General features: G+C 42.4%; 1 protein-coding gene across 13 annotated transcripts in view; it reads left to right on the top strand.

Moving 5' to 3' along the window:
- The window catches only part of ZNF185 (zinc finger protein 185 with LIM domain), an 85263-nt gene that overhangs the window by 52014 nt on the left and 10580 nt on the right, over window positions 1-22669 (top strand). For 7 of the 13 annotated variants that reach the window (XM_090060615.1, XM_090060624.1, XM_090060620.1 and 4 more), the window contains 13 exons: window positions 4208-4312; window positions 4969-5064; window positions 5593-5691; window positions 6635-6730; window positions 9708-9806; window positions 10808-10930; window positions 12658-12711; window positions 16264-16353; window positions 16640-16741; window positions 17872-18018; window positions 18845-18940; window positions 19222-19320; window positions 20531-20632. In XM_090060615.1, coding sequence (XP_089916741.1) covers window positions 4208-4312; window positions 4969-5064; window positions 5593-5691; window positions 6635-6730; window positions 9708-9806; window positions 10808-10930; window positions 12658-12711; window positions 16264-16353; window positions 16640-16741; window positions 17872-18018; window positions 18845-18940; window positions 19222-19320; window positions 20531-20632 — 1308 coding nt within the window. The remainder of the gene's footprint in view (window positions 1-4207; window positions 4313-4968; window positions 5065-5592; window positions 5692-6634; window positions 6731-9707; window positions 9807-10807; window positions 10931-12657; window positions 12712-16263; window positions 16354-16639; window positions 16742-17871; window positions 18019-18844; window positions 18941-19221; window positions 19321-20530; window positions 20633-22669) is intronic. The other 6 variants (XM_090060618.1, XM_090060619.1, XM_090060622.1 and 3 more) reach the window with 6 other exon arrangements.

The raw sequence follows: 22669 nt of genomic DNA, 5'->3' as shown, positions 1-22669 counted from the left end.
AATGAATGTTTCTGTACTGTGGATAAACTGACTGTCAATTCTGCCTTCTTCACTCTTCACAAAATCACAACCTATTAAAATATAACTTTTATATTTATAAAATATAAAACAGTGAGCTGCTGGGAAGGGATGGCCTCTACCTCTCACCGCTGGGGAGGAGACTCTTCTCAGCCAGACTGGCTGACCTGCTCCACCAGGCTTTAAACTAAGCCTGCCATGGGATGGGGGCACTACCGCCACTGCTGGCCCACTGAACAACCCTTGCAAAGCCAGCAGGCTAAGGCACTTAAGGGAGCCCACCCTTGCCCCAGCCCTGGAACAAGCTGTAGGCAAGGCAGGAGCCCCCAAAGGGACACTTGCCTGCCTGTACACCAATGCCAGGAGCTTGGAGAATAAACAGGAGGAACTTGTCCTCCTGCTCAACACAAATAATTATGATGTCACTGGGATAACGGAGACCTGGTGGGACTCCACCCATGACTGGGCCACAGGTATAGATGGCTATACCCTGTACAGGAGAGACTGAGTGGACAAAAGGGGCAGGTTTGTAGCTCCTATGTCAAGGAAAGCTATGCAACCCTACAAGCTGACATCGGTGTCCAGGGTGGATGACTGGAAACCAGCTGGGTTAAAATCTGTGGGGGACACGGCACAAGGGACACAATGGTGGGAGTCTACTACAGACCTCCTACCCAGGATCAAGACCTTGACTAAGAGTTCTCTGGGGAACTGGCTGAGGCCACAAGCTCCTGGTGCATGGTTAACATGGGAAACTTCAACTACTCTGACATCTCATGGGAAGAGCGTTCAGCCAAATCTGAGCAGTTGCAAAGTTTCCTCTCATGCATGGATGAGCTCTATCTGATGCAGGAAGTCTGTGGACTGACGAGAGGTAAAGTGCTGCTTGACCTGGTACTGGCAACGGAGGATGACCTAATCAGTGACCTAATGATCGAAGGAAAGCTGGGTGACAGTGACCATGAACTGATCACCTTCACCATCTGCTGTAAAGCTGGCAAGGCAGTCAGCAATACAGAAGTCCTCGACTTCAGGAAAGCTGACTTCAACAAGCTAAGGAAGCTTGTCAGTGAGGCCCTTAAGGGCAACAACCCGAAGGGGAGGGGAGTTCAGGATAAGTGGTTGCTCAATCGTGGATGCGCAAGCAAAGTCTATCCTGTCTCAGAGGAAAGGCAGCAAAAGGGCACAGCATCCCCCTTGGCTCTCCAGGGAACTAGTGGACCTCCGGCATCTAAAAAGACAGATCTACAAAGGATGGATGACTGGATCCACCACCAAGGAGGAATACTCTGCACTGGTCCAGACTTACAGAGAGCAAACCAGGAAAGCCAAGGCTGCAACAGAACTCCAACTAGCTGCAAGTATCAAGGACAATAAAAAGTCCTTTTTTAGATATGTGGGGAGCCAAAGGAAAAGCAAGGGCAACATTGGACCCCTGCTAAACCAGATAGGACATCTGACAACTGACGCCCAGGAAAAAGCCAACTTGTTAAATGGGCACTTTGCGTTGATTTTTCACCAGTCCCAAGAGACACCCCTTGCCCATTATGGGATATCTTCATTAATGGTGTAGACATTGGTGTCAGAAGTGGACTGGCCAAGTTCACCGATGACACCAAACTCTGGGTTAAAGCATCTACACCTGAGAACAGGAGGGTGATCTAGGCAGACCTTGACAGGCTCATGAAATGGGCAGATGAGAACCTGATGGTGTTTAACACCAAAAAATGCAAGGTTCTCCACCTTGGGAGGAAAAACCTGCAGCATGCTTATAGGTTTGGCAGTGCTATGCTAGCTAGCACTACAGACGAAAGGGACTTGGGGGTCGTGACTGACCACAAGATAAACATGAGCTGCAGCTAGTAAAGTGAGCAAAACACTGGCTTGCATCCATAGATGCTTCTCAAGCAAATCCCAGGACATCGTTCTCCCATTGTACTCAGCCTTGGTGAGGTCGCAGCTGGAGTACTGCATCCAGTTTTGGGCTCCGCAAGTCAAAAAAAAGGATGTGGAGAAGCTTGAGAGTGCAGAGGAGAGCCATGTACATGATCAGAGGTCAGGAAAACAGATCTTACGATGACAGGCTGAGAGCCATGGGACTCTTCAGCCTGGAAAAGTCCAGGCTCAGGGTGATCTGGTGGCCACCTATAAGTTTATCAAGGGTGCTTACAAGGACCTGGGGGAATGTCTGTTCACCAGAGCACCCCAAGGGATGACAAGGTCCCATGGTCACACACTCCTCCATGACTGTTTCAGGCTGGACATAAGGAAGAATTTCATTACTGTCCGAGCCCCCAAGGTCTGGAAGAAACTGCCGCTGGAGGTGGTTCAAGCACTGACTTTGAATTCTTTCAAGAGACATTTGGATGTTTATCTTGCTGGGATGTTATGACCCCAGCTGACTTCCTGCCCCTGGGGCAGGGGGCTGGACTCGATGATCTCCTGAGGTCCCTTCCAGCGCTAGTGTCTATGAATCCATGAAAATAAACCAGACTCTCTCTACTTAGAAGAATTGATTACATAGTTGTCTTTGTATGTTTTTTACCCTGTTCTTTAAGGTGAGCTTGTCTAATGATAGGAAGGTAACTGGGGGGCACAAAAACAAAGACTGAAGTCTCTTCATTCATTGTCACTTTTTTTTCCTATGATAGAAAGAAGGAAAGCATCCCCAGACCAACCATGCATGTTGAAAAACATGACCCTATTTCTTCTGACGAGAAGTAGCATTCCTTTGATGCCTCTGAATTTGGGGCAATCACTTTAGTTGATATAAAGAATATGACAGATGGGTCCTTAACTTGAACAGCAGGAGAGGACCCTGACTCAGATATCCTCAGCAGTCCATTGTCATTTTAATTAGTAACCACACCACAGAATTTCTTCCCTTGTGGAAAGCATCTTTTAAAGCAGTGATACTAAACCCTCTTCAGTTTTCAATTGCACCAGTGCAACATTGCCAAATAGAGAATACACTATTCTGTAAGGGATATTAGCTCAAAAGGATTAGGGAGGACAACATTTGAATTTGATCTCTGTGCCAGTAACATTTACTGATCTCTTTCCTTTCTCTCTCTCTCACAGGCTTGGGAGTTGGAGGGTAGCTATAACTGCCTTAATTACAGCCTTCCATCTCCTTTTATCTTGCACAATCTCCTTCCACGTTGTCACATCTTCACCTGTCCCTTCCAGATCAATGTTTGTTATTTTCTCATCATTGCCTTAGTGACCTCTAGAAAATATAATCATGCCATCATAGCACTGTATAGCTCTGTAACAAATCTTGGAAGGCCTGATTTCTATTCTCATCTTTGTCGCAGATTCTCTGTGACCTTCGGCAAGTCACTTAGGGTAGTGCAGGATAGAAGTATCTGAAGTAGCTCACCAGAAATGGTATAGTCACATTAACATCATAGCGCTAACTTACCCAGATGCTGCAACGTGCTTTGTAGACATATCCTTATTCTACTGTCTCAATTCACCATTTATTGAATAAGACTAATTATACTTCCCTACCATATGGGGCTGTTATGAAGATAAATCCACTAGTGTCTGTGAAGCATTCTAGTACAATAATACTTGAATAGCCAGAGGGGAAGAACATTTGTGTCATGGAGCACAATTGAAGAAATGATTACCAAGGCAGGATATGGGGTACTGAGGAGCAGGAGGTCAAAACAAGCTATTTACTGATATGCTTTATTGCTTCCTACAGTGACAAAGCAACAAAACAGACAAATACAATGTTGGACCAAAAACCTGAAGTTCTACACATTATCATCTCCCCTGAAATAAGCCAGAAGGGGTATGGAGCAGCTCCTTCACTGTGTGCATGTCTGTAGGTTTAGAAACTAGGGCCCGTAGAATGTCCCAACATATTTGGAAATATCTTTGCTTGAATCCCCATACCCACTTCATACCACCACCTTCTGTCCCATCATTTCACAATGTTATGGTCCTTCATCTCCTTTCCCATGTTGGCATTTGTCTCTTGGACTCGCATCTAGAAACTGTCTTGAACAATGCAACGTCATAATGTGCAGTCTGCTGTGCACAACATAGCTGATGGGTAGTTACATGTCTGTAAAGGAGCTAGAGGAATATATTGTTTATCAATGATATTGTAACTTTGGATTCTTACCGGTCTCTCTTCCAAAGTGCCATGAATCTCTCTCTCTCTCTGTCTTTGCAGATCCAGTTCCCATTATGGGATTGGTGCTGCTGATGCTACACCTGAGCTGTACCACCTGTACAAAGTCCCTGTGCACCTGGAGGACACAAATTCCAACTTCCCAAGGTAAGAGCTTTGGAGTGCGCTCATCATGCCATGGGTATAGATTTGATTATATTAATAATAAATCATCTCTACTCAGATTTTCTACTGGAGAATCAACCAGGCTAGATTTAATCTACCTACAGCCAGCATTTTCCTTTTCCTGAGTCCCTCACTTTGCATCTTAATTCCTTACTTTGTCCTAGTAAAGGGTCTCAGAATTTAAGTGTGGTCTTGTGACACCATTCTAACCTTTTTGTGGATAGAAGACAAACTCAGATGCATGTTAGGAACTCTACTCCAAGAAGAAGCCTTGGAGTTGTTGCTAGCCATACAGGCTAACAGTCCCCTAAGAGATTCTTTCTGGGCTTTATCAGCAAGCTTCAAAGTCTTTGGTGAATAGGAAGAGGGAACCAGAAGAGGAGCTGCTCTATTTGAGACATAAGTACCTTGTGTTGTCTAGAAGTCTCTATTTTTGTCAGGAAGGGGTAGCAGGAATGCTTTTCTAAAAGGAAATCTGTACTCTAACTCAAATTACTTGCTATTTTTCTAGGCTTGTTAAGCTTGAAAAATGTAGGCTTGTTACTCCTAACAGTAATTCCTATGAATGCCATCTGAGAACCACTTGAACAACTTTCACCAACCAGTGAAGCAATTTAATAATTCTCCACTTTTGACAGGTCCAGCTCACAGTTTTCAGATATCCCTCCATCTCCTAATGACACCAGATACAAAGTCCCTGTACATCAGAATGGTACAGAATATAATATTAAAAGGTAAGAAGGCACTGGGTTTACTGAATTTACCAGAGAATATGAAGACCATGGAAAATGTGAAGTCCAGCTGCTCTGGAAAGACATAAAGGACTTAGTCTTTTTATTACTAGCAGTCAGGAACTGGGATAATGGAGACTGTTCAAAAGTCTGCATCCCCACTGCAAGACATTGAATGAGCTCTGGGTTGTAGCCCTTCTCTGCCTGCTCAGATTCAACACTCTGGCTCTTTTCTCCTGTGGATGTGCACTTAGACAGATTAGATCCCTTAGATTTTAACCAATACTAACATGGAGACGATATGGTCTACAATACAATGTTGCAATAGCAACAGAGGTGTTGAAGGGTGACTGAAATATGAGTACGTTGAAATGCATTTAAGCCCATGAAATGATCCCCATAGGAAGATCCTTTAAACAGTGCAACTGGGCACAAAAAGAATCTTTCTTTGTCCTCGGTGCATAGAACTGGTTCAGGAAGTAATTCAGCTTTCTGAGGTTGTAGTTAAGTAGGCTTTTTCTTGCTTACCAGAGCTGTCCCAGATGATGAGGAGAGAAGCACCACCCAAGATGCCAGATACAAGAGTCCTAGAGCCACAGAACGTGAAGAACCTGATCGGAATGACACGGAGTAAGGAGCCAAGGGGCAAGAACATATTTGCTGGGATGAATTTTGACACTATATTCAGTTCTTCTTTTGCCCAAACCTTATATCTGTTACTCGCTAACCCCTTAGTATGAGGAAAGTCCAGAACATTATATTCTGGTCAATTAGATGCTGCAGTTCCAAGTTCACTGCCAAGGATGTCACTTAAAACAACAAATATTCATGCAATATCCAATGCAAATATCAAATCTTGCAGTGAAATGATTTTATATTTCCCAAGAGCAATCTAGTATCTCCATGATCTGTCCATTACAAGTATATCTTTGGCACATTCCAGGCCTTAATAATCCATTTGGGACACACTGTGACTTCTGTGGAACTTACACAGATGTAATGCTTGTTAGAACTAGGCTTGGGGGTATGTGCCTGTGTTGAGATTCCTTTATGAACTCCAGCAGAAGTACTAATAATGGCTATTTCTATAGAACCCTGCATCCTAGAACTTTGATGCACTTCGCAAACAGGGATGTTCTTTGCTGCTTAATCTTCTCTGAGAGAGAAACAAATATTTATTACCCTTATTTCACCCAGGAAGAAACTGAGATATAGTGAGCTAAGAGGGTCTTGCCAAATGCCACACAGTAAATGTGTAGGAGAGTTAAGAAGAGAGGATATCTTCTCATTCTAAATACTTCACCTTTATACATCCTCTCTTCTAGTCTGACCCTGGGTCAGATTTCTCTGGCTGATACTTTCCATTAGTGACAATCATGTCAGTACTGTGGGAAGGAAAACCCCAGATACTTAACAAGGGGGTTCCATAGCCCATACTAATTGTCTACACATCCCCCAAAATAAATCATTCTGTGTAAATATTTTGCAAAGGATTTAGTCCTTTCAGATTCTAATCCCACCATTTTGTCTCCAAGGCACTTTACGTAACGGAGTAACCCTCCTTCTTTGGTAGGCCCTGCACTTCTGAAAGAGAGAGCAGCACTATTACCCAAGAGGTTCAATACAACGTCCCTGTGCATCTGGATGATGAAGAATTTGATCTTAAAAGGTAAGGGAGAGGTGGGGCTGTTTTTTAATGTCACCAGTCAGTGAAACTGAGGGCAAGGAATAACAATAGGATGCTCAGCAGTAAGTCTTAGAAGTAGAAATGGGACTTAACAAGCACCATCACAGTTATGATTGACAAAATGCTTCCTGTTGTCCAGTTCCCAATCAGATATCACATACAATATGCTTGATTTTAAGTGCATAACCTCCATCCTGAAACTTGCCCTTATCTAGAGTATATACTTACCTAAACTTTAAATAAGCAATCCTAATTAAGTACACAATGTCACATCTCCACTGTTGTCAGTGCTGTGGTATTTGCAGCCTTGAAACCAGAAACATAACCAGCAAGGCATGTGTCCTGGGCAGCCTGGGGGTCCCATCCTAGAGGTCATAATCCCCTAATCAGACCCCTTTCACCCTTCTCTGGTCCTTTCCCCTTCCTCTGAAGCAGTGGGAGACACTGCTGCTTCAGGGGGAGATGTCAGCATGGCCAGCAGCTAACGGGTTAATATAGCAGGGCCCTTCTTCCAGCCCTTTACTGCAGCCACTACTGCTGCTCACTCCTGTGATGCCAATTGCCATCTCTACCAGTGTTGGACAGCACTAAATTCAGTGGCTACAAAGCCAACAGCTACAGTAGAGGGACAGTTGACTTGCTGGCTGCACCAGTATCGCATCCCCTGCAGCAGTGGCCTCTCCCTTGACAGGGGGAGGGGAGGCATAATGACTGGGACTATTGAAGCACAACCCCTGCACACCTTAAATTACCACATCAGATGTGAATGTCTCATGTCCCTGCTCCCTATCATCAAAGCTTGAAAACTGGCCCTGGCCCAGCTCTTCCTTTAGTGCTGCTAACTTCCAGCATCAGCAAAAAGGGACAGCAGGGAAACTGAATTTGGCAGCATGGTATGGCAGTATCTTCTATGAATTGGTGCCTGAGGCTCATGCCCTGGTCACCCACCCTTAGCTCTGCTGCGGCCTGAAACTGACCAGCTGCCATCACTTTCAAGACTTCTAGTATCGTCCTTTAACAGCTGCCTTCCCTTTATTATTATGCAGTTAGCTAGAGTAGAGCCAAAAGATGCCATGCTCTTAAGTGATTTATGCAGGTAACTAATATTCAGGAAATCAATGTTTGTTGTAATGTAAGCCAAGGGCAAAGATTTGGAACTGGCTTTGTGTTATGCAGTTTAGTGAATTACGTGGTTTTCTGATACGTATGTAAGCAGAGTACACTAACAACTTCCTTTTGTGCTGAACACTATGTTCAGTGTGTGTGCATTGACACTATAGCAGACTTATCTGGCTAATATCCCTTCATTTGAAGCTCTCTTGGGTAGTTGTCCACAATGGTGAGAAGAAACTAAGATTTTAATAAAACACTGACTATTCCCTCATTCTGTCTGAGCTCTTCAACATTATAATCATTTGAAATTAAACATTCTTCTCTGAAGAAATCCATGCTAATTTTGTTTTATGAAATGAGACTTCATCATTTATACTAATTCCCCATCACTTACATTATACTGTAACACTGTTCTGATGAAAATCTTTTACTAAGGAACTCATTTATTTAGATTGTTTCCATAATGCCTTTCATCTCTTTAGCAGATCCAGCTCTCATTCTCAAGAGAACAAAGTCACTGCCATTGACAGCAGCTATAAAGGCCAGATGTAGGCAAATGATGCTCAGTTTGACCATGAAAGAAGAGTTCAGTATTTGGTATTATGACAAAAAAATAAGAGGACAAGGGGAAAACCTACAATTGGCTAATCTGGGAAGACCTGGAAACCATCATTCATTTGTCAAAGCTAAAAGATAGAGCACCTGGGATATACCAGCTAGGATTAGTTAAAGCTGTTACCATTGTGCAAATGATTGTTTTAGCGGTCAGAAGCACAGCTATCCAAGGTGACCATCTGAGAATCCCTAATTCAGTGGACAACTCTAGGGGATAGTTTCATAATTTCTAGGGTCGTAAAGGACCTGAGCAGATCATCTAGTCCGACCCCCTGCCATGGCAGGAAAGAATACCGGGGTCAAATGACCCCACCAAGGTGTTCATCTAACCTCCTCTTAAAAACCCCCAGGGTAGGGGCCTGCACCACTTCTCTTGGAAGCTGGTTCCAGACCCTAGCCGCCCTGACTGTGAAGTAGCGCCTCCTGATATCCAACCTAAACCTACCCTCTGCCAGATTTTGACCGTTATTCCTGATAATTCACTGTCATTTGTCTCAGGCAAATGCAGAACAAATAGGTCATAGTTTACTATGGTTTTATGTAATATTACTGCATGGCACATACTGATATGCTAGAACGGTTACTTATACATACTAATCACTCATTATATATGTAGTCCCTCCTCTTCCATTATTTACTGCTGTGGGAGTTGTACTTCTCTGCTTTTAAAGAATTCTTTTAGTCAGCAGTAAGCAGGCCAGCATTTATGGTAAAGGTCTCTTCAGATTTTCATTGGCACTCCAAGTTCACAGCATTTGGACACTAAAAAATACTGTGGAACATATTTATAGCTCCTGTGGTATAAAGTCATTACTGAGCTTGAAGCAGAAGTGCATTACTTTCCAGGAAATCTAGAGAATTCTAGGTAGGATTCTTATAAAGCTCAGCTATGATCAGAAAGGAACTACTTTGATATAGAACAACAGGACAAAAGCCAAGTGCCTGATATGCAAGGAGGTGACTTGTCTTATGATAAGGTCTCTACTCTGGTATTCCATTGAACTCCATAGCAAATTAAGATGTTCAGCACCTCTTGAGAAACATTCCATGCTTTATAGTATTATGCACTTTTACCAGAACTTTAGTATCCTAGAATGAAGTGGCAATGCTTGAAATATCCTCTGTTGAAACAGGATCTTCATTGAATTCTCCTGTGTACATTGAATTTAGCCCTCCAGTGGCTTAGGTATCGACAGTAACTGTATTAAAGGGATTTCTCTTTCTTTGCCAGCTCTATCCCAGCTTATGAAGAGGGAAGCACTAGCAGAGAGAGGGGACAGGAGAAGACTCAAGCAACAGATTACTACACAGCAGAAATGAGCACAAGAGGGTAGGGAGCCAATAGGTTTTATTTGACTGACTAATTCTTCCATCCTATCCTAACCAAAAATATACAAGTATCCCATTGTTTTGTAGTGCTCTGTGATAGGCAACTCTAACTCCAGAATCATGGGAGGGAAGTTTGGACAATGAATATTCAACTAGGGCATTTTTACACATGCTTTGGGATATAGCACTGGGCCCTTTAGAAAACCATGCTAACTAAAAGCACCCAAGTATCATGTGTGTCAGAATCCCCATGCTGAAAAGATGGTGGTGGGGCACTTTAAATTTCATTAAATGTGTTTTATTTCAAAGTGCCCCTCCACCGTTTTGTTTTTTTTAGTACAAGGACACTGATACACATGACATGGAAGGCTGCCAGAGCACATCAATTTCTGTGCTCCAGCAGACTTGATTAATTGAGTCTGCTCCAAAGCGTTGGATTTCCAGCATGTTGGAGCAGTCTCTGCGCATGTGTATAGGTGCTCATAGTGTCCAAAGCAAAGTCAAATAGCAAGTTTTTTACTTTGAGTCATTTATATCCTGCAACCCTACTGACATCAGCAAGGAAAGACAGCCATCTTGGGTTACAGAGACTTATCCCAAAATAACCCAGGCCTGCAATGATGTTACTAAGACTGTATGTATGTTTAATGTGTGTGTGTTTATGTGGGAGCGTCTATCAAGTGAAAGAGTCATGGCAACACTAAATCTGACACTCAGACATGCTTCAGTGGCTAGTACATTCCCTCTGAAACCATCACAGATCATAGCTATCAAGCTGAAATTTTGAAGTCCGGCTGAGGGATTTACATGCACAACTTGCTTCAGTTTCAGTTAGAAAATATGCTTCTAAATCCCTAGGGCAGCTTTTAAATCTCAGGCTTAGCCAACTATTTTTCCAGCTTCCAGCCTGATGATTCTGCCTTGAGAATGGATTTTCACACAGTGCAAACTAGTCATTTTTCACACATCCTTAAACAAACGCTCTGATCTTTTTCCCCATAGGTTTTCCAGTTTCAGGAACAATACTGAAAATACTGAGAATCTGAAAGTACCTGCTACAAATGACACTCAGTGTGAGCCTCTACCTGCCAGAAAGCATGCTAAGCCTGACCCGAACGTGGCAAAGTAAGAAGTCAAGGAATGGATCCCCTGTCTTTCTCCAGAAGAGCAGGGACTAATTTATTGTATATGCACCATGTCCATAAACAAATACAGACCTTTCCCTGGCTATTTGTTTGCTGGTTGACACTGTTATCAATGTATGATGAGAGAGGCAGATACCTGTGTTATTCTGAAGTCAGAAGGAGGGAAGGTAGAGATGTACCTTATAGATTAACTGAATCAGAGATTCATAAGCTTACATGATCAGATGCTAGATGTGAGCAGATGCTAGATCAAAGTTCATCAGATGCTAGATGTGAGCTGTTGCTCACTGGTTCAGTTAATCTGTAAGATGTATCTCTCTTCTGCCTAGTGCATGATAAGCTATAATTGGAGACAAATATCCATGTCATTTGTATTAATTAAATCAGAGACATCCAAATATTGCCAGGTCAGGGACTGCTTTGGCAACTTGCCCAAAGCCTCAGGGTCCTCCCTGTGCTCACAACGTGGAGCAAAATGTCACTGCCTGTTTCTCAAAGACAGCTGGGGGGCTGCCTGTGGAGATCTATCCCAATAGGCAATGTATGTTGTGACTCTCACACTCTCTGCAGAAGTACCTCCGTTCTCTAAACGGCGAGGGCTGCAGATCACAATTTAGAACTTCATGTGCCTCAGTTAGCTTTCTGGCTATGCTTTAGGCCACTCTGAATAAAGTATGAATTCCTTGTTCTCACTTCCCATTATAAAGGATCCCACTTGCCCCCTAAATCTCCCCTGACTTCAAGAGGTACTTGAATGCAACTGAAAATAGGATTTGGTCCAAAAGGATATACAGACAAATGTACCAATAGGAACCATTTCTGGGCCTATATCTTGACTTTTATTTTGATTTCCCATATAAACCTGTAGTGTTGAGTCTGCTGAACACACTGATATTCCAGAGCCTATTCTGGTTGCCTTCTTGTCATCCCTCTTTTTCAATGTAAAAATTTTATAAATTTTATCCTGAAAACTATTCTTTTCATGCTACAATGCAACAAAGCAGGCATGCAAATCTTTTCCCCAGAAGTCATACTGATCTTCTTCCTCATATCCATGTCATGGCCCAGGGACAGCACCATCACTAGCATGAGCATTAACAGTGGGGTCTCATCCCATGTGGAATGTTCAGAAGCTGACTCCCGGGGTAGGTGGTACGGTGGCATAGTTATGGCAAAAAGAGTATGCAAAGGCAGGAGGCATTTGGTGCAAGATTTTGGAAGGGAAGAAACAGAGCCTTAAAACAGATTTGAGAATCTTAAAACCTGGTTTGTCGTTGAGGGTCATCAAGTGTTGTCTCCTACGAGACAGGTACAGTCTTCTATACCTGTAGGCAGTAATAACAAATGGAAGTGGGACACCAGATAATGCAGGATGCATTGGACTTTATAAGATGATGCAGAGTACTGTGATGTGAATTTTTCTGGCTTCTACAGTAGTCATTGGAGTTCAAGCCATACCTATTTGCATACCAGTTTGTAAGAGAAGCCTATCTCTTGCTTACCAGTCCCGTTCAGTGTATCGAGAGAGGTGACTAAACATTACATAAGGCCCATGTCAAATAACTCCTCCCACTCTGTAATTTGCTATTGCTTAATCTCCCTATTGGAATGCTGATATAATATTCCTATTTAGCCACTTCTTCATGCTCAGAACTGATGTCTAAGTTTATTCCAGTACCAAATACTTTATCTTTTCCTTCTTTACAGATATATCCCAGATAACAAAAAGAGAAGCATTAGCAGAGACACAAGATATGAGAGGTGAGGGCAATGAGCAGAAACTAAGCTTAACAAAGTAAGCAGTCAGGAGTACTAAATGCATGACTGCAGCTTTTCTAAACCATTCTTGTGTTTTGTCCTGTTTTTTAGCCTGGAAATACGTGTTTCTTGTGTTAACTTTTTAGCACCAGGCAAGTATAGAACAGAAGGTTCCAAAATAACATATCTTTTCTCATGGCAGCAGGCCAGAAAATCCTAAACGATTGAGAGTCTGTAGTGAATGAATATTCACCTTAGCTGGTTGCATCTACATGAGATGCTACTGTGCAGTGGTTACTGCATATTTATTTAGTACTGATATAGCAAGTACTAAATAAATGCACAGGAACTGGAGTTACTGTGCAGTAGCACCAGCGAACATCTTTTAAGTGATGCTACTGCATAGTAGTCTAATATTGCTGTGGAGCTGCATCTCAGCACAGTTTTTGCCACAAGATGCTACTGCACAGTAGTATCAGGCTACTACACAGTCAGCGTCTCATGTAGACATGTCCAGTGACTATTAGTATTCTTGCCAGAAATATGGATATTGGTATACAAAGATCTCTATAGCTTTTCCCTTGTGTTATAAAAAGATATATGGCATTTAGTTATAAATGAAAGTAGCATTTTTCTTTTTTTGCTGATACATTATCCGTAACTATCTCCAACTAAGTGTACTATTCACGTTGGATGTTAACTTCACAATTGTGTTAACTTCCTGAACACTGAGTCCAAAAGGACTTACTTTGTCACACCTAGCTAAGCCCCAGATTCTTGTAAGGGCAGTACAAACTTTTACCATAAGTAGTTCTTTATGTAAGTTCCTGTATATCAACTATTTTTTCTATATCACAAGCCTCATTGAGATACTACCATCAGCTCACTTGCTTCTTGAGGTACAAGCTACAGTTTTCAGTTAACAGCTATAGCTATGAGAGGGTTAACACAGGACTCTACCATCTTGGCAATCACCCTGGCAGCTGCATGGCACAGTGAAGAAAATAGCTTCCCTGCTTAAAACACGCATAGCAATTTGGGGAGAAAAAGTGTGTACAGGCATACCTCGTTTTATTGTGCTTCACTTTATTGCGCTTCGCAGATATTGCGGTTTTTTACAAATTGAAGGTTTGTGGCAACCCTGCCTCGAGCAAGTCTATCGGCGCCATTTTTCCAACAGCATTTGCTCACTTCGCATTTTTTAGCAATAAAGTATTTTTTAATTAAGGTATGTACATTTTTTTTTTTTGACATAATGCTATTGCACACTTAATAGACTACAGTATAGTGTAAACATAACTTGTATATGCACTGGGAAACCAAAACATTCGTGTGACTCGCTTTATTGTAATATTCGCTTTATTGCGGTGGTTTGGAACCGAACCCGCAATATCTCCGAGGTATGCCTGTATATGACATAATGCAATACTTCCAAATTCCATATGTCTCATTCTCCCAAGTGTTTCCTTATAGAATCATAGAAGTAGGGTCAGAAGGGACCTTGTAGATCTCCAAGTCTGACCCCCCGCCTGGTCGGGAGAAAAGACTGGACTCAAATGAGTCCAGCCTAAGGAGTTTCCTTATTGGCCTTCTCCAGTGAAGAACTGTCACAAGGATTTTTTTCTTCTAACTGTTATTGCACCAAAAAAATCTTGGATACACTTAACAGATTTTAATGTCTTTCCTTTGAAAGATCCAAATCATGGTCTAGAGGTGGCACTGTCAAACCCACAGGAAACAAATATTAATATCCTACAGCTACATAGCACCTTGAGCCTGAACTGAATTTGGCTAGATATAAGGTGTCCATGTTTCTGGTTAAATTAAGTAATTATTGTAGTTATTTCTTGAGTTGTTTCATCCTGTCCAATAGAAACTAGCAATATAGGCAGTCCTTGCACTTACGGTAGGTTATGTTGCTGGAAAAGGCCTTATAAGTCAAAATGATGCAAGTCGAATCTGAGTTTCCCATAGAAGCAATATTATAATGGGGGTTATGTTCCTGACCAATGGCCTGATGCCCAACTTTTTATAGAAATGACCATAAACGCCATATTTGAATTAGCTATTTAATTTTATTTAATCAGAAGGTAAAAGGAACACCTTCACCGGGGTTATGGAATGGGCTTCCTTGGGGAGATTTTTGGGGAGACTTAGGGCCTCTTACAGCAATTCACACTTGTGGTGCTCCACCGTTTACAACCATGTTATTACTTACAGCACTGGATCCTCACACTTACGGCATGACGTTTGTGTGCCGCCTGAGTTGCCATCATGCCGTAAGTGCAAGGATCCAGCGCTGTAAGTAATAACATGGTTGTAAATGGCAGAGCATTGCAAGTGCGAATTGCTGTAATTTGAAACAACGTAAGTTGAGGACTCCCTGTATTTGTTTCTGTTTAAGTCTTTGAAGCAAAGGAACTTCATTTTATGCCAGGAAATCCTAATGATCCAGGGAAAGCCAATGACTATTTGTGAAGTGCCACCCCTACTAAGTATGAGAATTTTTAAAACAGAGAGAGAGAGAGATCTCCTTGGAGTAATTCCAGCAGACAGAAACCCTCCTTGGTGGGCCAGGAAATACAATATATATTCTCGTATGATCAGTATCCAATGCAGTCAGTTTATATTCCTTCAGTAAACAGAGGCTAAGAAAAATTACCATTGTAAGGCTAGATGTAGATGTACTAGTTCAGCAATAACAGTCACTGATTAAGTAACCCTCATGTGATGGTGAGAATAAACAGGGAATTCATATTAATTAGGCCATATCTTTTCTCTCTTCTTTCAGGGTCAAATTTTCAAATGTTCAACCTAGAAACAGCTTTTAACACAGACCCTGAATTCAGATACTTTTTTTTCCTTTCTCTTCCACATCACTGTGCAGTTTATTAGCTTCTTGCCACGCTGGGATCCCACATATTTCTGAGGCAGGTCCTTCATAAGACAGTTAGCTTCTTCACAGTCAAATTCTCCCATCTAGTATCTGTGACAGGGGGCATGCTTAGGGCCGGCTCTCAAGCCAGCCCACCCACCTGCCCATGAGGTGGTCCACCCAGTCTTTCCTGCTATGGCTTTGTTATTACACTAAGCTAGTAGTAAATGTGGGTGGCTGCCTATTACATGCCCTAATGCCAGGGGGCACTATCCATGACTCCGTACTACCCCTACTCTGTGGCTCATGCCTTGCAGATGGCATTCGGTATGCCACTGTGCTCCTGGCCTAAAGCCGGGCCAACTTAGTCCTACGTCAGGTCTCATTCACTCATACTGCCCACTCCCACTGGGGCCTCTTGCAGTCCACCATCTCTCACAGGGTTTCTTGCTCACTGCATAGTACTGTGCCCCTTTCACTTTGCCCACCTCCCTTGAGCAGATCCATAGGCCATCAGGCCTATTCAACTCACATCTGAAGTGGGTCTGCCTCGCCAGTGGAAGTCCTGCTAGGCATCCCTATCCCAGCAGGGTGCAGTTTGAGGTCATGCCCAAGACCCAAAGGTGCACTGCCACAAAATCAAAAACACTTTGCAGACTGTAATAACTTTCCTTCTTTAGCAGATCTAGCCCCACATCTAGAGACAGCAGCATCTGTACGTCAGAGATCCAACATGTAGAGCACAATGAGCCTGATTTGAACATAGCAAGGTAAGGAGGACATACATGTATTGTGTTTACATCTTGTACCTTCATAATCTAGTCCTACCTTAGTTTCAACAGAGATAGTGCAATGCCTGTTTCTTCACCAGTAGGAAGAGAAAGGTTTACATTAAGATGTTCTAAAAGAAGATACCACAGCAGTAACACACCACATATTGCCACACTGCTACTAATGGAGTCAATTTTTAATAACCTTATTTGATCTCACTTTCTTAGCAAATTGTGTCAGGAACAGGTGCGGAAGGTGATGATAAGCCTTTTCCTTCTTTATCAGGACTTCTCCAGCTAATGAAGAGAGACTTTCCACCCCAACGGGGACCAGTCATAACACTCCTAGAGTCATGAGTCACAATGAGCCTGATCTGAACACAGCAAAGTAAGAAGCCAGTACCATATGGGTGGTTCTTGAATCCTTATGTCCTGTCACTCCCATTCATTGATTTGTACTATAGGTAAAGTTCTAGCTGTATTAGAGTTAATGGAAAAACTACAAATGCTCATTTGACAAAAAGCTGGTTGCCTAATATGTGCAATGGGCAGCTAAACCTTGTAGCCCATCTCAACCTCTTTCAGTGCTATGTATTATTGTCAGTTTTATGGTTGTAGCAACAAACATGGCAGGAAAGAGCAAAGCACTAAAACTGATAGCTGGTAGTCAATGGACATGTCTACACAAACACTAGATACGTAGTAGACTAATTCTACTACACATTAGCACATCATGGCAAAAGCCATGCTACTGCACTAATGCATAGAATGTCTACTGCACATTATAGTCGCATAAAAAGCATGTGGCAGTGCTACCATGCAATAGTGCTGGTTACTGCAGTTTAAGTTAGTACCTGTTGTTATAGGTACTGAACTTAATATGCAGTAACTACTGTGCATTAATGCACTTGCAGATGTGCCCAGTGTCTCTGTTTTTAATAGGGGGCTATGAAACTGATTAGCATCAGTCTATTTTAGGGCTGCCAGTAATGGCCCTGAAACTGACTAGCGGTGGAGTAATTAATTGAGCTTACCAACCTGTGAATGGCAAAGCAATTGCTCTGTAAGAAGGTAGAAGGAGGTGCAAACAGTGGAATACATACTGTTTCTGTAGGCACTAGTCAGTTAACTTAATGCAGCTTAAACAGAGCATTTAATATGTATATCAATGGGAGATGGCAAACGGTATCTGTTATTTTTATGAATTAAGTGGCTGCCTATGTTAGCCATGGAGTTCTGCTTGTAATATAAAACTATTTACAATAATGATAACAGTAGGGCAAGAATATTTCCCCCTCAGCGTATTTGTTCATCTTCATTCCCAGTCATATGATTAACTGCAAGCACTACTTACAACACTATTTAATTTTGTATTCATTTACCATCTAGGGAATATCTACTGTAGCATCATAGGAGAAAATATAGAGTATGAATGAGATAACAGTTACTAATGAGAAAAAAGAAATCCATTCTCTCTGGAGGACTTTACAGGTTGTGGTATCTCTAATTCTTTAACAGGTCCAGCTCTTACTCTAAGGAGAATGTTGTCAGTATCCATCATGTGATGTCCTCGCATATGGACAGCCAGAAACAAAATGTCATTATGTCAGAGCCCAATCACAGGATATCATCCTACCTAGACAGAACAGTATACAACATTGGAAGGTATGAAGATTGGGAATGATGAAAATACACAGGGAAAGCTAAGCAAGCTGCTTAGGGAGCTGTCTGAAGGCAAATGTGAAAGTATTTAACTCTGGCCCAGGCTTGGGAACTATTATATAGAAATGTGAAACTGACTATGGAAGCCAGTTTTATACATGGTGGGATAAGTGACATGTGGATTAGCATGACTAGCAATCCCAGAACATGGAGGAGAAGAAGGATGGCCTGGTAGCTGGTGTGGTTCTGGACATAGATTCAGGAGATCTGCCATAGTGCTTCCTCCCAGACTTTGGGTGAAGTATGGGTGCAGTACAGACACGATCTGTCCCCCAAAGAGCTTGCAAGAGAATAAGAATTTCTGAAAATTCTACATTATCTGAAAGAAATAGAGGTCTGCCTGCAGTTTAAAAATATTCCCCAATTGGATCCATCCTGGACTGCTTGAAATGTTTTGGTTGCCACATCAGGGTCAGCTCCGCAGCATCTGGGAACCGCAAAAGTTGCAGTGGTATTTTTTGTGAGCCCTGGATGATCCAAGCACATTCAACCCAAACCCACTTACAGGCTACTAGGCAAGGAAATTTTAGCTTCATTAGGAGGTGTTGGTGTTGGCTTCTGCGGGTATTGCTTACATTGCTTCTGGATTGCAGATGATTAGCTGTAATTGCAGAGAAAGGGGAAGGGGAGCGGGGCATGAAGTAGGTAGGGCCAGACATGGAAGTACATTAGAATATCACTATTCAGCCAAAATATAAGTGAATCACCTGAGACCTGTAATGTTTCTAGACTAGTGTGGGAGGTATTATTAGAATTTTTGCTTTTTTAGGTCTGTCCCAGATTATGAAGGAAGTAGTCCCAGACATACCAGGTATGAGAGCCCACCTGCCAGGAGGGACAATGATTTTGACCCTGGCATGGAAAGGTAGGCACTCAGTGAGGTGAAAGCCTTATTTGTTAGTACAAATAATGTCCTGCTACTTCATTTGCTTGATATGTTAGGTGGTACTACTTTGAATTGAATCAGGCATGTTCAGTGCATTGCTATTAACATAAATGTATTTTAAATCACTGTAGTGTTTTGTGGGTTTCAAGGTCAGTATTGGGGACATGAGATGGGGAAGTTTCAGTAAATATTTGTTTGTTTATAGAAAGATCCACCATTGACAAAGTTCATTGTTTGATCATGGCTCTTCTTTTTCTTAGCAGGCACTACTCCCATCCTAGAGAGAGCACTGAAACCATGTCCCAGAGAAGTCACAGGGTGCCATGCTATGTAGACAGCTCAGACTACGGTACCAGAAGGTAAAAGGATAGTGCTGGTATGGGGCATGAAGGAAAGCAAATGGTTTGGGATGGGAGCCAGAAAGCTGAGTTGAGATTTTAAACCAGTGGCTCAAAGTAGAAAAAAATAAAGTGAAAAGAATGGTGCCCTGTGAATGAGTGCTGATTTGTAATGACAAGCACCACTGGTATCTGCTGGTATGTACAGAGCTGTCTTTCATCAACATTAATTGTCCCTGGAAATGCTACAAGGGACCAGGTTGTGACAGGTATCCTCTGTACGATGCTTGGTGGAGATTTACTGCCATTCTACATGGGGCCTTTGTGTGTGTACAAGGCTAGTTGAAACTCATGGAGAAAGATCATGGGGAAAAAGAAATAATCCCAGGGTAGGCAACAGGAGATCAGGAACCTACAGTACACTATCTTCAGAAATTTAACATTTGAGTGTTAGCTAGCTCCAGGAAGTCTTCTGAGCTGTGGGAGGTGGCTGGAGATATAGGCTAACCCAGATTTGTTCTACAGTTTTTCACAGACAGTAAACTGGACAAATGAGATGTACACATTGTAGACTATGAGTATTTGGTCTGCAATTTACACACAAAGGGGGTTGCAATGAGTATGAGCATTGGACATGGGATTCATAGATACCTTGGAGCCACATTTTTTCTTGAAGGCAGGATCAACTCAGCTTTCCATCTGTCCAAGGCAAAATAAGCATAAATCCTATACAGGTTGCTAAGCATGATTGATTCTAGTGACCCCATAACAACCTTGACTCTTTCTACTCTCTGCAGACACACATGATCCCATTGTTTTCATTTTATAAGGATAAAAGTTTATGCTGTTGACCATGGCCAGATATTTCCTTCTCCCATTCCTGTTGTTCAGAGTGCTGTGTATAGTTGTCCATCTGGCTCTGCTTCTCCCACCTCAGAGATGTCGCTGCATGATCTTTGGCCTTGTCAAGATCTTACTTGATCCTCCTTTAATTGTATCCAAGGATCACTTCTCTGAGAAGCCAATTCTCCCTGTCAAGTCTCTGCTACATGTGACAAAGGACAAAAGAACATTTTAGTCTGTGCAAGTGAAGGCCTTAATACTGGTCCAACTTAACTAACTTTTAGTAAAGATTTTTACATTCCTACTTGTCCCCTCTTCTCAGCACATAGATTTGACTCCTGTTGTTGTTCAGGTTTGTGGAGTTCCTAGACTTTCCTCCTCTTTTCAGGCTTCCTCCAAACTCAAGTGACAGGCGCTCCATCTCTCCTGCCACCTCTCATTACAGCAGTTTTTTGGCCAAAAGGTGTGAGTCTGATCCCAGCATTGCAAGGTAAATGGGGAAAGGAATTACTTTGTGGTTGTTATCATGAACACTTTTTAGAATCTCATGTAAATTACCATATTGGGCTACAGTCTGTTTTACAGTCCTGTGAATTGCACTATTTGAAGTAAAATGGGACACATGGATAAGTGTACCATCAACACGGGTTACATCTACACTGATCATTAGTGTCAGCCATAAGGTCATTGACACTGTAATTACTTGTTTCACCCTGGCAACAATCCAGTCAGACCCTGGAAACTTTGAAATTTGATGTGTGAGTTTGGCCTCAACACTACTCCACCTCCATGCGCACTTCCCCCTGAAGAGTATCTGGAACTTAGATGGGCATGCCAACCTCTAGCACAGGAAGTCTACCAGCAGCAATCCCCTGTTCCCGACTTCCAGCCCTTCTGTATTCCACGTCTTCTCTCTACTGCCTGTAAGTTTAGACAAGCTCTAAGGAAGAGACAAGCCTGCAGATCACTTCCTGGAAGGACTCCATAGGGGATATATCTCAGTGCTGCACTAAAAAATAAGAAGGATAATGTAGATAGCTTTGTGAGCTATGAGATATGATATAGATGGGGAAGAATGATTCACATGGCTTATTTAAAAATGACTCAGGGTTAACCCTAAAGAGCAGCCTAGACATACCCTTAGATATAGGAGAAGATAAAGCTAGAATCTGACCCAGTGAGTAGATTAAACCTCTTATGTTTTATTTTAGCTAATAAATACTTCATGATCCATGAAATATGAAATGAAGCAAGGAAGTGATCTAGTGTGCAGGCCTTCCTGCTCTTCATTACTGGACTGGGGATCCTGGAGGGATATTCTTTAATTCCGTTTCATTCACAGCTCACTCCTTTAAAATGAGCTCCTTTGCACTGCTTCTCTGAGGAAAAGGACACATTATATGCAGGCTACAGAATTCATTAAGAGAGGCCAAAATACACTCTGGAACATATGTGCGCCCTTATCTGTATCCCATCCGGATGCATGTGGCTGCACTACAGCTCTGCATGCTGAAACCCATAGTTTTCACTCCTTACTTTCAATTTTATGCAAATTCAACTTTTTAGCAATATGTTAATGAGGGTCTTTTCTGCGCAGTGTTTGGGGGTGGCTGGTATAATCTTATGCTGTTTAACAGAACAATAAATGTATAAGCAGAGACCCCTCATTTGAGATACTTGCCCTGGGGAGTGTCTATGCAAAATAAAAATGTTCTTTCCATAACACAGCTTAATTTGATTTAATAGATTTTATAGACACTAGGGCTGGAAAGGACTTTGTAAGATCATCGGATCCAGTCCCCTGCCCAAGGGGCAGGAAGTCAGCTAATGTCAAAGGATCCCAGCAAGATAAACATCCAAATATTTCTTGAAAAAGTCTGGAGTAGGTGCTTGCACCAGCTCTAGGGGGAGTTTGTTCCAGGCCTTGGGGCTCAGACAGTAAAGTTTTTCCTTATGTCCAGCCTAAAACAGTCTTGCAGGAGTTCGTGACCATTGGACCTTGTCATCTCCTGGGGTGCTGTGGTGAACAGGTGTTCCTCCAGATCCTGATGCACACCTCTTATGTACTTTTATAGGCTACCACCAAGTCACCCCTGATCCTGCCCTTCTCCCAGCTGAAGAGTCCCATAGCTCGCAACCTCTCTTCATAAGGCCTGTTTTCCTGCCCTCTGATCATGTGTGTGGCTCTCCTTTGGACTCTTTCAAGTTTCTCCATGTCCTTCCTAAATTATGAAGCCCAGAAATGGATGCAGTACTCCAGCTGCAGCCTCACCAAAGCCAAGTATGGTGGGAGAATGACATCCTAGGTCTTGCTCAAGATGCATTGGTAGATGCAAACTAGAGTTTTGTTCACTTTGCCAGCTGAGGTGTCCAATTGGTACCTCATATTTATCTTGTGGTCAGTCATGACCCACAAGTCTCTTTTGGTCATGGTGCTAGCAAGTGTAGCATTGCCAAGCCTATAAGTGTGATGCAGATCTTTATTCCCGAGGTGGAACACATTGCATTTCTCCATATTGAATGCCAC

This window comes from Crocodylus siamensis, chromosome 8, assembly GCF_052110815.1.
Source record: "Crocodylus siamensis isolate JL-2025a chromosome 8, ASM5211081v1, whole genome shotgun sequence".
NCBI classification, from domain to species: Eukaryota; Metazoa; Chordata; order Crocodylia; family Crocodylidae; genus Crocodylus; species Crocodylus siamensis.
Note: the sequence above shows the minus strand (reverse complement) of the source record. Positions and strands in the feature narration are given on the sequence as shown.